At 39.1% G+C, this 17,490-nt stretch overlaps 1 protein-coding gene across 4 annotated transcripts in view; it reads right to left on the bottom strand.

The window, feature by feature from the left end:
- Window positions 1–17,490, bottom strand: part of mtss1 (MTSS I-BAR domain containing 1) — a 156,588-nt gene that overhangs the window by 13,585 nt on the left and 125,513 nt on the right. For all 4 annotated transcript variants that reach the window (XM_033019010.1, XM_033019009.1, XM_033019011.1 and 1 more), the window contains exons 7-9: window positions 11,030–11,187; window positions 2,868–2,975; window positions 2,289–2,386 (exon numbers count right to left, since the gene is read on the bottom strand). In XM_033019010.1, coding sequence (XP_032874901.1) covers window positions 2,289–2,386; window positions 2,868–2,975; window positions 11,030–11,187 — 364 coding nt within the window. The remainder of the gene's footprint in view (window positions 1–2,288; window positions 2,387–2,867; window positions 2,976–11,029; window positions 11,188–17,490) is intronic.

Here is a 17,490-nt window from a genome sequence, read left to right as displayed (position 1 = left end):
TAATTGGTTTGGGTTTGGTGTAGATCTTGTAATCTATCTCGAGCTGACCATTTAACATTTTGTAAAAACAGGTTTACTAGCTTCACCATATAATGTGCAGCTTAAATCAAGGATCCATCATAACCCATCATTTTGAAACTTGAATCTTTACTGCTTTGTGTAGCTGGTCTGTAAACTATCTATGAGGGCTCATTACTAAGAGAAAGGCTCCCAGGCAGATATGTTCGTGGATATCACAATATAACAAACTGAAAGAACATGTTAGTGAGATAATCAGCAGGCAACATTTCTATTGGAAGCTTTAAACATGCCATTATATTCATATGTCCTGCCTACACAGTGAGAAATGTAAGTGGAATATTAGCCATAAGATGTCATCAGGACACAGCTTCATTGTTAGATAAAGGTACTATAACAAACACTGCACATGCAACTTCACTGAATTGCACATTTAGAAGTTAGACATTAATTTAAATCTACTCCAGAAGTGAGTAAATACAGTAGGTAATGGATTGAAATGTATCAAAAATGTAACATTTAATGCTTTAATCTTATGGTTCATTCAATGGTTTAAGCTTTAGGTGATTGTCACATTCTTAATTAAATCCTTACAAGATTGTTCTACTTAATAAAATAGTATAACATACAAAATGATACAGCAAAGGAATTTCATCACGAGGCATCATAACTTCTAGACTAAAGGAGCATGACAGTTCAATGTTTTAATATATAAATATTATATACAAACAGGAGAAATAAATATTTAATGCAAAAAGGGAAATTGGACTGATTGGATAGTTCTCCATTAGTTGGCAGAGATGAAATTGGCAGGAGAGTAGACTTCATCCATTTCACCACTAACTTCCATCCAGCACTCAAATACACCTGGACCATTTCCGACATTTCCCTACCATTTCTTGACCTCACTATCTCCATCGCAGGTGATAGACTATTGACTGACATCCACTATAAATCCACTGACTCCCATGGCTATCTGGACCACTCTTCTTCCCACCCTGCTTCCTGTAAGGACTCGATCCCCTACTCCCAATTCCTCCGTCTACACCGCATCTGCACCAAGGATGAGGTGTTCCATACCAGGGCATCGTAGATGTCCTCATTCTTCAGGGAACGGGGGTTCCCCTCCTCTTCCATAGATGAGGCTCTCACCAGAGTCTCTTCTATACCCCGTGACACTGCTCTCTCTCCCCATCCCCCCACTCATAACAAGAGCAGATTCCCCCTTGTCCTCACCTTCCACCCTACCAGCCGTCACATACAACAAATAATCCTCCAACATTTTCGCCACCTCCAACGGGATCCCACCACTTGCCACCTCCTCCCGTCTGCTTTCTGCAGAGACCGCTCCCTCCGTAACTCCCTGGTCAATTTGTCCCTTCCCACCCGAACCACCCCCTCTCCGGGCACTTTCCCTTGCAACCGCAAGAAATGTTACATTTGTCCCTTTACCTCCCACCTTGACTCCATTCAAGGACCCAAGCAGTCTTTCCAGGTGCGGCAGAGGTTCACCTGCACTTCCTCCAACCTCATCTATTGCATCCGCTCCTCTCGATGTCAGCTGCTCTACATCGGTGAGACCAAGCGTAGGCTTGGCGATCGATTCGCCGAACACCTCCGCTCGGTTCGCAATAACCAACCTGATCTCCCGGTGGCTCAACTCCCCCTCCCATTCCGAATCCGACCTTTCTGTCCTGGGCCTCCTCCATGGCCAGAGTGAGGACCACCGTAAATTGGAGGAGCAGCTCTTCATATTTCGCTTGGGCAGGTTGCACACCAGCGGTATGAACTTTGACTTCTCTAATTTCAGGTAGTCCTTACTTTCTCCTCCCCTTCTCAGCTCTCCTTCTGGCTCCACCTCTTCCTTTCTTCCTCTCGTCTACCACCCACCCCCCCCCTCACATCAGTCTGAAGAAGGGTTACGACCCGAAACGTTGCCTATTTCCTTCGCTCCATAGATGCTGAGTTTCTCCAGCATTTTTGTCTACCATGAAATTGGCAGCAATAACTTGCATAAAAGCTGTCAGGACACAATCAAATCAGTAGTTGAAATTATCCTCATATAAAGCAATTTCTTTAAAAATACAAAAAAAATTACACAGTAAAAACATTTTGTAATTTATTTTAATAGATGCATCTAAGTATTGAAAGGTCAAAGGGAAATACAAAATTGCTCTCAATAACTCTATATACCATACAAACATCAGACCAGCCTATTTTAATGCTATTGTCAAGTTACATTGCACGAGTAGGACCAGTCATTCACTTACCTGCAGACACTAGACTTCCTAGACATGGTGGTGCTTGGAGAAGATGGAGGAGTTTGGTATGTCCAGTTATAATCAGAGCCCTTTAGATCAATAATTACCTGAAATAAAAAGACAATCAAAAAATTTGATCAAAAACCATTTTAAAATTGTCATTTAGTTTTAGTTGTTTGAGATACAACTTGAAAACAGGCCCTTTGACCCACCGAAGTCGGCACCGACCCGCGATCACCTTTACACTAGTTCTATCCTGGGACAATTTTTACAGACGCCAATTATACTACAATCCCACATAGCTTCAGGATGTGGGAGGAAACCAGTGCATCTGAAGAAAACCCACATGGTCACAGGGAGAACATATAAATGCCCAAAATTATAGATCTTTCTAACATGTGCAGGTTACTGACAAGTTTAAACCGTCATTTCAACAGTGCTTTACATGTAATGCTTGCAACACAAAATTGCTTGGCAGAATTCTCTAAGACGGCTACCAAAAATTAGTCCAAATTCTATGAAATGTAAGTTAATGTAATTTATGAAAAGAAAATCGCTATAAATTACATGGGTTGCTGACTCACTCACCTGCTCACTGGCTGTTGGTAGTTTGTGAGGATCCATTGTCAGATTAGTCAGATCATCTGCAATAGTTTGCAGATGAGTTACCTCCCCCAGCATTGACATTTCTTCTTCCTATGAGTAAGTTGCAATTACATTTGAAAAAAAAACATTTTTATTGCATAATTTCTAAAACTGTTGGCAATATGCTAATAATAAGCCAAAATGCTCACCACAATATAATCCATTTATAGAAATAAGGACCTGCAGATGCTTGTCTACAATAAAAGACAAAGCGCTGGAGTACGGTTCGGGTCGGGACTTCTGAAAATTTAAAAATATTTAAAACTCTCTCATTTAATTGGAAGCTAAAAGAAGGAAGATCCATCTTTGTAAAGCTACTTGTCAGACCCAAAGAGAGTAGAAATTAAAAGTTGCTGGAAAAAGTTTAGAAGCAAATGGGTAAACAGTTAAATTCTTGTGGAGATCTAGTTGAAAACTGCAAGTCTACAGTCAGGTAGAATGGAGATGATTGGGAAATTAATCTAATAAATAAATTATAGAACTACATTACTGAAAGTGAATGAGATTAAATGTGTTCAAATTATATGGAGTTAATCTTCTCACTGCATTTTACTGGAGAAATTGCCCTATTTTTGATAGAAGAAATTGCTATGGTTTCTTTTCCCCTCAGCTCAAAGATTATTTTCTGAATATTGATATTGGTTTATCATTGATTGATTTATCATATACTGAAATATAGTAAGAAACATCGTTTTGCACACTGTCCAGGCAGATCATGAGTGCAGCAGTTAGTGCAAAAAGAAAAATAAAGGGTGCAGAATTATAGTGTTTCAGCTGCAGAAAGAGTGCAGATTAAAATAAAGTGCAAAGGCCACAAAGAGATAGATTGGAAGATGGCGAGTAAGTCCTTAACGCATGAGAGATCTGGAGTTTAGTAATGACAGACAAGCCTTTCAAAATTAAAGTTAGGAAATACTCCATAATCTAAAGGTTGGTAAGAGTTTGGAACTCATCCTAAACAGCAGTGGATGCGAGATTAATAAGGTAAGCTCCTCATCACATCCTGGTGCTCAAAGCATCTACATAACAATCTGTCAAGAATGGAGCAAGTGAATACTTAGTCCAGTGGCAGCAGCAGTAATCATTGAGGATGGTCTGTTCTAGATAATTTTGGCTGCAGCTCTACCGCTGTGCCACCCTCCTTCCATAGAACATTTCCACGGCCACTGTGCAGCCCTTCTTCCTTGGACTATCCTTCCTTTAGCTTTTAATTAAATTGGAGATTTTTCAATATTTTAAAATCTTTTCTTTGCTCTGACTCCCCATCTTCTCATGTTTTAGTGATGGTTTTAAAATTACATATACCAGTCATATCTCGTGATTGAGAATCTACGGTGCTTTAACACATCTATCTACTACTTTTCAACACATCACTGCTTGTTTTTTCCCCAGATCCCTGTACAGAGTGCTACGCCATTTCAATCTTTCACAAATGGAAACTTGTCACTTAAAAGCCAATGGAAATTAATGATGTGAAGGCAAGCTGAACTAACTATGCCAATGTCACTGGCTATAGCAAGGAATCCATGTGAAGCATGAAATCGACCCAAGGGCTGTTTGATAGTGTTACATTTTAGATGTATGCACGGGAGCTCGTTTATATATTCATGTTGGAAGTTGGTGTTATAATAGATGCTTAAGAACAGTATCTTAAAATTAAAAACACTAAATTTCCATGTGATTTGATAAATCTTACTAGCATATAAATCATTTTGGCCTCAATCCTCCACTAGTAATAACAACTAACACTTCTCCACTTCTAACCTCGAGCATCCCCGATTTTAACTGCTCCACTACTGCCAACTAGGCCTTCAGCCAGCAACTCAGGAATTCCCTCACTACGCTCTTAGTCCCTTGACCTCTCAGTCCTTCTTTAGTTCTTCTATCTTTTACATGACTCAGCAGAACATTTTGTTTGATGGAGCCTCTGTAAAGCATCCTGAGATGGTGTACATATAAAGTGGCGGCGCTGGGAACGGCTGCGGCTCGCCTGCAGTCCGTTTGTCTTTACTTTTTTGTGTTGTTTTTTTTCCGTTTTGTGTAGTTACGTTTTTGGTTTTTAAGCTGTGTTTATGTGGGGGGGGGGGGGGTGGGGGGTTGAAATGGGGCTTGCTGTCTCTCTCTTCGGGGGAATACGACTTTTTGTCGTATCCCCCTTCTCTGCCTCCGTCTGCGCTGTGGCCTAATGGCGGAGCTGGCGACCTCGAGGCTCCGGAGGCAGAGCCTGTCAGGACTCGCCCTGGGCTCGCTCCTGGGCGGCCTGACGAGGGGCTGAGACTCTCTCGTGAGGGGCTGTGACGCTCCCGTCGGAGTGGCCCAGCTCAAGGGAGGAACGGCACTCCCGTCGGAGTGGCCCAGCCCGAGGGTGGAACGGCGCTCCCGTCGGAGTGGCCCAGCTCGAGGGAGGAGCGGCACTCACGCGAGGGCGATCCGGCTCGGGGCTGGAACAGCACTCACGTGAGGGCGATCCGGCTCGGGGCTGGAACAGCACTCACGTGAGGGCGAACCGGCTCGGGGCTGGAACGGTGCTCCGGTGGCTGGGACGGCGTTCTGGCGGCGGCGACCTGAGTCCTGGGTTCAGCCGCGGGCCAGCGGCTGCGTCCGTTGGACTGGAGGGCGGCAGCTTCGACCACCCCGGGCCGCGGTGTTTGAACCGGCCCGTTCGCGGGGTTCGGTGAGCCGCGGGACTGTTTGTGCCATCGCCTGGTGGGGAATCGCCTCAGCGCAGAGGGAGAAGAGGAGGGAAGAGACAGTAACCCTAAGATTTTTGCCTCCACCACAGTGAGGAGGTGCTTGGATGATACACTGTGGTGGATGTTAATTTGTGTTTATTGTTGTTTTTTATTGTATGATTGTATGTATGACTGCAGGCACGAAATTTCGTTCAGACCGTAAGGTCTGAATGACAATAAAGGTATTCAATTCAATTCAATTCAAGGCTTTACACAAATATGGTTTCATGGCAACTTAAAGATATTTGACTTCATTTTATATTGAACTAAGAAATGATGCACAGCACATCTCCCGAATGGTCACAAGATAGAAAGTAATTTAACTCATTGAAGTTAAGGTCCAGAAAGACCTTAATGCTTCCACATGGTGGAATCCAATTGTTTTCCAAAATACCTTAATGTTGACTCCATGACTCTAATTCACATACAAATAGCAACATTTAAAAAAAGTGAAGGGCAGGAGTTGGTCATCCGGTCCTTCAATTCTCCTCTGCAATTCATCACAACACTGCCAATGCTCCACCTTAGTTCTATTTCCCTGTATATCCCTATATCTTAATTACTTTGCCATTCAAAAACCCATTGATCTAGTTTGAATAAACTCAATGACAGCTTCCACCACTATCTAGAGTAGAGATTTCTGAAGATTCACCACTCATCTCAGTACTGAAAGGTTTGCCACTTATTCTCGGACTGCGATTTCCACTTCTGGATTCTTCAGCATGTGAAAATATTCCCCATACACTCACCATATTGAGCCCTATAAGAATTTTTGAAGTTTCATTGAGATGGCCTCCCATCCTTCTGAACTCAGCATACAGGCCTCATCTACTTAACCTAATACGGAAAACTCACTAACGTAGTAACCTTTTAAAAAAAATAGGCCACCCACTACTGTACATAACACTCCAAGCGTGGTCTCTAAGGCCTAAATAACTGAAAGGAGGCATCTTTACTCCTGCACTGACATTTTGTAATAATGGACCACATTTCATATGCCTTCATAATTACTTGCGGCATGAGCACAGCAGCTTTCAAGTAAACCTAGTTCTCTGAGCATCATTATATCCCAATCAAATACAAATTTGTCTTTCTGATTTGTGCACCAAATTGGATGAACTCATACTACACAATCCCTCAGTAACAATCACACTCAACTCTTCTTTACATCCTCTTCTTTATTAATAATCTCACTTTGTTTGGTATCAACAGCAAATTTGGAAATTTGACATATATACGCTCATCACTAAATTATTAATGTGGATTGTGATTAGCCAGGGATGTGTATTCTGAACATCAGCCATGATCATGATTTGGGACGATCACAATAAATGGCGGTGCTGGCTCGAAGGGCCAAATGGCCTCCTCCTGCACTTATTTTCTATGTTTCTAATTATAGTTGGCTTCAATATCTGATGACCTTTTCCTATCATTGTTCCTATTTTTTTTTTAGATAAAATAAATGTTCTATCAATCCTGAATTTATATTTAACTACCTTGAATTTGTTCATTTTATCCTAATGTTTTACTTCTAAATATTCTCAATTATCTTTTCCATACTTTCTTATTTGCATCTCCTACATTGTCACAGGTGCATTTCTTTCACAGCAGATAAATCAAGTTTAGTATAAATTTCTTCAAATCTTTACATAGTTCACATTGATCCTCTATTTTCTCCTGCACTCCACAAGCATTAATTGTCAACACTAGGAACGAGTGCCCAACAAAGAGTACAGGTTACACGAGAAATCTCCGATGCCAGTGATGTTGGAAATAGAGTGAATGGCCTGTGACATCATCAGGTATGCAATTGATGCCACAAAAATATATAATCTGCACAAATGTGATTAGTACAGACAATAACAATGGCCTCTCTGTTTGATCGGTCAGTGTAGGTTGATCCAGAACAAAAATGTTGGTAAAATGGCTTGTGTGCATGATTTGCACATGATTGATGTGCACAAATAGATCAAGCTTTCAGGAATAGATCATTTTTGTGTAATAAAACGTTGATTCTTACGTAATAAAAGTTCTATGTAAAGTTTAAAAAAAGTTAATTCTTTCTTCGAGTAAGAAAAACATTATAGGAAGAATTTAAAAACAGGTAAGTTAAACTCATGAGAAAGTCTGGCAATTATATTTGATGCTTAATTGACAATAGACAATAGGTGTAGGAGTAGGCCATTTGGCCCTTCAATATGATCATGACTGATCATCCCTAATCAGCTACCCCGTTCATGCCTTCTCCCCATATCCCCTGACTCCGCTATCTTTAAGCCCTATCTAGCTCTCTCTTGAAAGTATCCAGAGAACCGGCCTCCACCGACCGCCCTCTGAGACAGAGAATTCCACAGACTCACAACTCTCTGAGTGAAGAAGTGTTTGCTCGTCTCCGTTCTAAATGGCTTACCCGTTATTCTTAAACTGTGGCACCTGGTTCTGGATTTCCCCAACATCGGGAACATGTTTCCTGCCTCTAGCGTGTCCAAACCCTTAATAATCTTATACGTTTCAATAAAATCCCCTCTCATCCTTCTAAACTCCAGAGTATACAAGCCCAGCTGCTCCATTCTCTCTGCATGTGACAGTCCCACCATCCCGGGAATTAACCTTGTAAACCTATGCAGCACTCCCTCAATAGCAAGAATGTCCTTCTTCAAATTAGGGGACCAAAACTGCACACAATACTTCAGGTGTGGTCTCACTAGGGCCCTATGCAACTGCAGAAGGACCTCTTTGCTCCTATACTCAACTCCTCTTGTTGTGAAGGCCAACATGCTATTCGCTTTCTTCACTGCCTGCTGTACCTGCATGCTTGCTTACTTTCATTAACTGATGAACAAGGACCCCCAGATCCCGATGTACTTCCCCTTATCCCAACTTGACGCCATTTAGATAATAATCTGATTGGAAATTATCAGGTCGCTAATGCTCGTACAATAATTTCCCTCCATTTGATCTGCTGGCAAGAAATTTAAAGCTACAGGTATATCATTGATTTGTTGCCTCGTAGTTAGATCCAGCCAGACGACTCCATATGTTTCACCGCCTCCAACCTCATCTACTGTTTCCGCTGATCCAGGTGTCAACTTCTCTACATCAGTGAGACTAGGCGCGTGCTCGGCGATCGTTTCGCTCAGTCCGTCTTAACTTACCCGATCTCCCGGTTGCTCAGCACTTCAACTCCCCCTCCCATTCCCAATTTGACCTATCTGTCCTGGGCCTCCTCCATTGTCAGAGTGAGGCCCAGCACAAATTGGAGGAACAGCTTCTCATATTTCGCTTGGGTAGTTGACACCCCAGCAGTATGAACATTGACTTCTCTAACTTCAAATAGCCCTTGCTTTCCCTCTCTATCCCCTCCCCAGTTCTCCCACCAGTCTTACTGTCTCCAACTACATTCTATCCTTGTCCCGCCCACTCCCGACATCAGTCTGAAGGGTCTCGACCCGAAACGTCACCCATTCCTTCTCTCCAGAGATGCTGCCTGTCCCGCTGAGTTACTCTAGCATTTTGTTTCTTCCTTCGATTTAAACCAGCATCTGCAGTTCTTTCTTACACCCTCCATATGTTAACTGTGCTGACATCATTTCCATAAATAGGAGTAGTCACTGAAGATATATCTTCATGTCCAATGATCTCATCTGCAGTTCATCCTGCTCTGAAGTCAGCTGAAGATTAATAGAGTTAATCTTTTCAAATGCACTTTCATTTGCATGACAGCACAAGCAAGGTCTGCATTATTTCTTTAGTCTTGCTCCTGCCAGTGCACTGCAGAGATGATTTCACATTACCTTTTAACACTCGCTTCAGTGGCTAAGATCTACAACCATTTCTGGCTCTTTCCAGGGACCTGCGGCAGGCTTTAGAGGTTTAACAACGGATAAGTGTATGGAGCAAAAACATAAGCAGATGAGGTGATTTAAAGAGAACCAACAGAGAAACTGCTGGAAAGGTCAAAGTTTAGAGCAGCAGGTGATACTGCTGCTTAAATCATTCCTGGGGGTAAATAAAAACAGCCTTCCTTCTTTGTGACAAAGTTTCTTTCAATTTTTAAATTGGGATACTTAAAATTTACAAAAAAGTTGATTTTTTGCAAAGCAACTGGGATTCGAAATACGAGTTAAAAAAGCATGAACTAGTGGAAAGTATTTGAAAGTTCTTACACAAATACTAGAATTAGATTATTACGTTTTGGCCTCAAAATGGTGTCAGCCATAATTTTAACATGTCCTCCTGACATATTTCTACACATTCCACATTGCTGTCTTTGTGCATTATTGGGAAGTGCTGTATAAATGCAAAAGCATATTTTCTAAAAATACTTAACTGAGGCATAACCACCTCTTAGGTGTGTGAGAAGATTTGCAATATTTTCTTCTTAAACTTTAAGCATGTATAAAATAGATCTTCCCATCACATCTTATTTCAGATTTGAGACTTTGCTTTGCCCCATTTGGTGCATTTCCTTACATTATAATCAGTGGCAGTTTGTAAGTATTCCTTTGATTGTATTGCTTTGCGATGACCCGAAGACACTGAAGGTATAATATCAGCCGTTTTCTATTAAACTATAAAGCTTGCACAAAAGTAATAATGGTGAAATTAAAGGGCCTGTCCCACGATGCAAGTTCACCCAAGAGCTCTCCCGAGTTTAAAAAAAAATCAAACTCGTGGTAAGTACGTAGAATGTATGTAGCGGGTACGTTGGAGCTCATGGATGTCTCATAGCGGCTCGTAATGCTAACGGCGGGTACTCGGGAAACACGGAAACTCGTGAAGTTTTTTCAATAGTGTGAAAAATTTCCAAGAGTAAAAAAATACTCGTGATGAGGTACCACGAGTTTGATTTTTTTTTTTAAGCTCGGGAGAGCTCTTGGGTGAACTCGCATTGTGGGACAGGCCCTTAAAGATTGCAGCTGCAGATGCTAGAATCTCGAGCAAAAAAAACAAGCACTGGAGGAACTCAGCAGACCAGACAGCAACTGCGGAGGTAATGGAAAAATTACATTTCAGGGTCGGACCCTTCTTCAGGGTGAAGGATTGCGGAAGACAGTTTGAAAATAGATTGGGGGGGGGGGGGAAACAGATGGAACAAGGAGAGTGTTCCCCACTCTTGGGACCTTTAGCCATTCCCATCAGAGGTGCTGCTTGACCCACTGGGCTCCTGCAACAGTTTGTTGTTTGCACAATGGGAAAAATAATCTGAGCCTGAAAAGAGAGTACATTAAGGATCCCAGAAATGGGTCGTTCTGAGTAGTTTAACCTCCAAAGTAGCAAGCTTGGAAATTCATCCCTAATAATATGCATACCTTTTACAAGTGCAATGATAAAATAACATCTGATCCAATTAAAACAGACAAGGAAACTTACAACCACGGGTCGCAGCATTGAAACAAAAGTACAGAAGCGACTACGTTCTTCAATGAGAGCTCTACGAACAGCTTGCTTCTCTGTTTCTTCGAGCAGAAGATATTTATCATTTACATCTTGCAAAGCACTGTCCAGCTGAGGTTGAATGTCTCCTTTTCCTAGAAATACAGAAATCATTATAATTTCAAGCAAAAATGTTATCTTCCTTTATTTTGCCAGTGTTTAGTTTCATTATTTCCAGTACTTTGCCTTTAACTGAATTGGCTGAGCACAAGGATGAGATCTGGGTTGTCCCCATCTGCATGGCTCACTCATGCAGATGAGCGTTTGTTAGAGGTAGTGTCAGTAATTAAATTAAAAGTAAGCATTTTGAACTTTACTCTTCTATCTGTAAATCTAAGCTTCTACTTTAGAAGTACCGTATTTCCCGGCAAAGACGACGCAAAATGTCTTCCTTTGCAATGCTACTTTGAATATCCAACTTAAGTTATCTTTATTCTAAGAAATCAAACATTTTAGTACAGTAATTGCATTGTGCCACAAATCAGCTCAATTAGGTTTTTGTTTGCCTTTAAAATGTACCCTAACAAAATGGAAACCAAAATATTAACAAGATTAGAAAAAAAATTGTATTTATTGTAACCCTCACCTTCCCACCAAAAAAAAGATAAAAATAAAAACATTCTAACACAAAAGTTAAGACTATGTCTCTGTTGTAGTATTGATTCTCAAATAATCCACGCTAATGTTCAGGTTTTAAACTGAATATGACTGATTTGTTTATGTCATCTACTTCATAACCATATAGATCAAGTTATTCTTTTGTTTCATTTGGAAACCAGTTGGCTTTGAGCAAGATTAATCAACAATATTTTGTTAATATTTTGCTTGAAGTTGAAACCAGCCGTGGTAAAATACAGGCTAACCCAACGTTATGGGGAGTTATGTATTCATAGAATATGGTTAATATACCCATTTTCTATAACTAAACTGCGTCATCTGTACGTCTAAATATGCTTGACATTTGTGCAGATAAAATTAGATATTATTTCATTTTTTCCCTACAAATTCTGTAACAGTAAATGTTTTTGTTATCTAAAAGTTTGGAGTGGTGTTTTCTGAACTATGCAAGGGCAAATTTCTGATGAGAGATCGTAAGGCAGGAGTTACCTGCAACTTATTTGGACCTTAACAGGAAGGTTAAACAATAATTTGCATTAAAATCTCAGCTATCCAAAAAAAATGAGTAAAGATAATAATGACTATAAAACCTTTTAATCAGGAGTTCTAATGACTTTAGCTACAATGCATGAGCCTTTTTTATGTTAAAATTAAAAGCACGTTTAAACTGACCACAAACCAAACTAGAACAAAAACTGCAACGTGCTCCAATCCCAACCTACTTATACATTACAAAACATCAAAAGCACACCTAATACATTTTTGAAGTAGAACCACAGTGAAATACTTGGACAAGACATCATTGACATGCTGAATGTTATAAATTACAGTGCCCCTATAATTGCATCATCAGTGATACCCTAGGGTACAATCCATTCACAAAACATGAAGGTAGTGTGGAAGGAACAATATATAACGAACAAGGCTACTACAGACAATAATTTTAGGAGGGGACATGTAGGGGTAAAGGAAGGAACAACATCCACTGCAGGTATAGAGTTGTTTCAGCTCCCTTTGCCTCATAGATTCAATCCAAGTAACACACATTTCCACGATCCTTTCAACCTTGGTCATAAAAGCAAAATGATTTGGATGAAATATAAATTACACCGAAATGTACTTTTGAACCTGAATTAAATAAAAATTGGTACCATGGGCATGCTGTCCATTGGGAAAAACATTGTAGGACAAATGGTAAGATTTGTAAAGGATTATGATGTTTTAAGAATATTTTCCACAGTTATTTTGATCCCTCTAGCCAGCTTTCTGAAATGTTCTGAAATGTTCCCCTTATAATCTCATCATAACTCAGTAAAAATGTAGATTTTCCGATACTTGTATTAATATTGCTTGGATCATCCTAGCTTTAATAATTAAAACAATAGTTCTGAAATTGAACATTATTAAATTGGGAGATCATGTATAAAAGTTGCAATTCTTAAATGAACATAAATGTTTTAATTTGGAAAACAGTTATTGGATCATACAATGAAATATTATTTGTAGATTTCATTGAATTTGTTACTGTTGAATTATCAATTCCATTTCACATTCACCAGAATATACTTCCTCATTTTCCATAACAACAACTTGGCAATATATAATTCTCCTCTACATACTGCTCCGTATAACCTTGGGTAAAACATTTGACTGGCAGCATAAAAGTCGATATGCTGAATTAATTGGTTATTTTTGGAAATGTAAAATGCATCCCTTATGTGTACAAATCAATTGGCATTTACCTCTGTGCAAGACAAAAGTTCTTGTGATTTGCAATATCACATCCTAAATAACGAGTAATCTGGATTAACCTAACTAAATCTGAAACAGTTTGATGAGCCCACATTCGATTTATCTAGGTTACAACAAATAAGATGTATAATAATTTGTCACAACATTTTTATTAAGTGGTGGCAGAGGCACAATATGAAAGTGCCATTTAAAAAACTTTTGGATAGGCACATGAATATGCTGGGAATGAAGGGATATGGATCATGTGCAGGCAGATAAGAGATGGTCTTGACATCTTCTGCATAGACATTCTGAGACAAAGATGTTGTTCCTGTATTGTACTATGTTCTATAGTTGAATTAAATCTTGCTATTTTATGTGGTATTCTATTGTCATGTGCTTTGGGAAAAAACATTTGACGAGTACTGTTTAAATTCTTAAAAATAATTCCTGCCTCCACATTTAGGCTCTTTACAAACTCCTAATTTCTTTCACCAAACTGAAATCATTGTAGAAAGCTTCAGATGGTGTTGATTTTGCATTTTTTGGAAATTGTCCTTTAAACAAGTTCATTTTACCTGACAAATTTTATTTGAGGTGTGATGTACAATGTGATATGTTTTCTATATTACGTTGCTTTATAATAGAAGTTATTTCTGTGGTTGATGGATCAAGCTATTTTTCAAGACTTGAGCTCATAAATCGAGGGTGACAAAGGATTTACATAGTCCTCAAGATAACCTTCTACGCTCTAAGTTCCAAACATCCCTTATTTAAACTCAGCTAAGACAACACCATAGCTTGCTAACCAATTTTAATTTTGACTGACAATTTATAGGCAATCCAGAAAATTCTGTTGCATTTCATTTGCTCAGAAGTAATATTTGTTTTATCTAATATTAATCCTGACTAGGAGATCATTACTGATATACAAACATCTCATTTAGTGTTCAGGATGTGTTCCTAAACTGAAGGGAATCAAAACAATAGGGGGTAGCAGATAAGTCTAGCAGAGTTGCAATCTCTCCGAGGCAAGAAATCATGACCTCAAAGCTGAAGTGCTTTCACCTTCGAGTATCAGTGGCTTTGCAAAGGCAAGGATAGGAAGCAGGTGGGTCCAATTTTTTTTTTAAACCACAGCTTTATTTTAACCAGCAAAAATGTGGAAATGTTTTTGAATAAAATTCAGTTTTTCTGTTGGAGAGATACACTTATAATGTAAATGCAAGTCTTGAAGTTTTGTTTTCCAGGAGAGGGCACTGGAAAACGAGACAAACTCAAACGCCAACAAAATCATTGTGTTCCTGAAATTCAGACATCTGCTTCTGGTAAATAAAGCTCTTCTGCTGGGTGTGTAAATCCAAAAGTGTAAGAATAGAAAAATGCAACTTCTTCCTTGCTAGTGATGGCTAGCATGTTATCTACGTGGTCTAAGTTACATTTAAGTACCTGTATTTAAATCTTCAAACACATGACAGGATAGTAAATTTACGCAAAAAGGTTCACTGCTTTAGGCTTTTGATACCTTATTTGGGACAAAGAATAGGTGTAGATGATCATTTAGAATTAAGACTTTATATTAAAATGGTTAAATGGTGGTATAGATATAATGAATAATTTTAAAACCTAATACCAACAGTAAATTCAGATTCATTAAATTAACATTTACATCAAGGTGAATTCTTATGAGCTTGTTCACTTGAATGCATGAATTAAAATTGTCAGGAAACATACAATGTTTTTCAGTTTTACCATAATCTACTTTGAAGCATCTCTGTAACTTTGGTGAACATGAAATGCATAAGGCAGGTCTAACTTTTAACCATCATAATCCTTTACACTTTGTATTAATGATATTTTGACAAATTAAACAGCATTAGAGATTTACAATATCATAAGTATTAACCCCAAAAGTTAAATTTTATTTAAGCATGACTATATACAGTTGTTTTACTCTAGTTTCCAATTATATTGGAGCTTCAAGAACCTATTTCATAAATCAGATTTTCTATGTATGACACAACAGAATGCTCATTTGCATGTACTATGCTCAAATGTTCAGATATTCACATGGTTTTTCAAGATAGGAGGAGGAGGGAAAAGAGGCAAAGGGAAGAAACAGCCTAGCAGTTACTGTGAATATTATTTATACACATGTATCCGACAAAGGTTCAATGACCAGCCAACAGGGCAGAGCTCAACTTACCAAAAACATCAGCTAGCAGAAAGATAGGAAACAGCAACATTCGATACAAAAAAAAGGAAAAATATTAAGTTAAACTAACCTTAATGGCGTTTTGCACAATTTATATGCTTGGCTATATTTTCTACAAGGTATATTAATTAGCCCGTGCTACCGACATGCCCATTCGTGGCATTTAGGTATTATATTATTTCTTTCTAAATATCTTTACAAACAACAATACAAATCTTGTGTGACAAATTCATCTAAATAGGGCATGTCTTCATGTGGGGAAAATTATAAACCCATGTTTGCCAAAGTCAAAAAGTGAACACGAGACTAACTACAATTTCAAGTATAGTTTATTCCTAGATTTTGTAGCCTTTTCCTATTTCAAATTATTGCAAAAATAAAACATGCAGTCAGTATTGACTATAGAAGTTGAGAGGTCATGTTACAATTGTACAAGACATTGGTGAGGCCACATTTAGAGTATTGTGTTCAGTTCTGGTCCCCTAAATAAGAAAGAAAGTTAGAAAGGGTGCAGAGAAGATTTACGAGAATGTTGCCAAGACTCGAGGGCCTGAGCTATAGGGAGAGGTTAAGCAGGCTACAACTTTATTCCTTGGAGTGCAGGAGGATGAGGGGTGATCGTATAGAGTTGTATAAGATCATGAGAGGAATAGATCGGGTAAATGTACAGGGCCTTTGACCCAAGTAGGAGAACCAAGAACCAGAGGACGTAGGTTTAAGGTGAGGAGAGAAAGATTTAAAAGAAACCAGAGATGCGTCTTTTTTTTAAAAACACTAATGGTGGTAGGTATATGGAACAAGCTGCCAGAGGAGGTAGTCGAGGCATTATCACAACATTTAAAAGACATTTGGACAGGCACGTGGATAGGATAGGTTTAGAGGTATATGGGCCAAACGCAGGCAGGTAGGACTGGTGTAGTTGAGGCATGTTGGTTGGTGTGAGCAAGGGGCTGAAGGGCCTGTTTCCATGCTGTATGACACTGGGACAAGTCGATGGGAATTAATTTTAATCCCAGTGTCACTACAAATGACTCAGAAAGACGTTGAATAATGCTATTCAATGATGGTGACAATTATCTTTTACTTCAGCAAGTTATCTTGGAGTATAATATCCTATTCTAAACACCGTTTTAGAAAAACCGATGAAAAGGTACAGAAGTGATTTACTAGAATGGTAATACGGATAAGAGACTTCAGTCATGTGGAAAATCCATAGATGCCAGCACTGATGTCCTCAATGCACAAGTATTTAATTGAGGTACAAACTAAAAAACTCCAAACATTGGCAAACTGAAATTAAAAAAACTGGAAATACTCAACAGATCTGCAGTTTTCTGAGGAGAGGGAAATATTAATGTTTCAGGTGAGTGATGCTTCATCAGAATTGAAAAAAATAAACATCTTAAGTTAGAATGAGGTCATATGATGGAGAGAATAAAGTGAATGTCCACCTTTTATACACATTCACTGTTACCATCTAGTTATTATAGTCAAATGTACTAAAGATACAAAGCTAATTTGGAAAGTAAATTGGGAACTGTGTACAAGGATGCAGATAGGTGAATAGCAACATTTTGGCAGACGTAGTATTAAGGGGAAAAATGTTATTAACTTCATAGGAGGAGAAGTAAAACAGAACTTAATCATGAAATTAATTTGAACTCAATGAGGTTAAGGTTGTTTTGTTCACAAAATTGGTATGATCTAGTGGAGACACCATTCTCTCCTTTGGCAAGAAGGGCTGAGGAGAGGAATGGTGAGTTAGCAACCAAATGAGTTTCAAACCCGGAGATGGGGCAGCAGCAGCGGGGAGTTTAAAAAGGGATTGGGGACA

The sequence above is a fragment of the Amblyraja radiata genome, chromosome 4 (assembly GCF_010909765.2).
Source record: "Amblyraja radiata isolate CabotCenter1 chromosome 4, sAmbRad1.1.pri, whole genome shotgun sequence".
Taxonomy (NCBI): domain Eukaryota; kingdom Metazoa; phylum Chordata; class Chondrichthyes; order Rajiformes; family Rajidae; genus Amblyraja; species Amblyraja radiata.
This window is presented reverse-complemented; position numbering and strand designations above follow the sequence as displayed.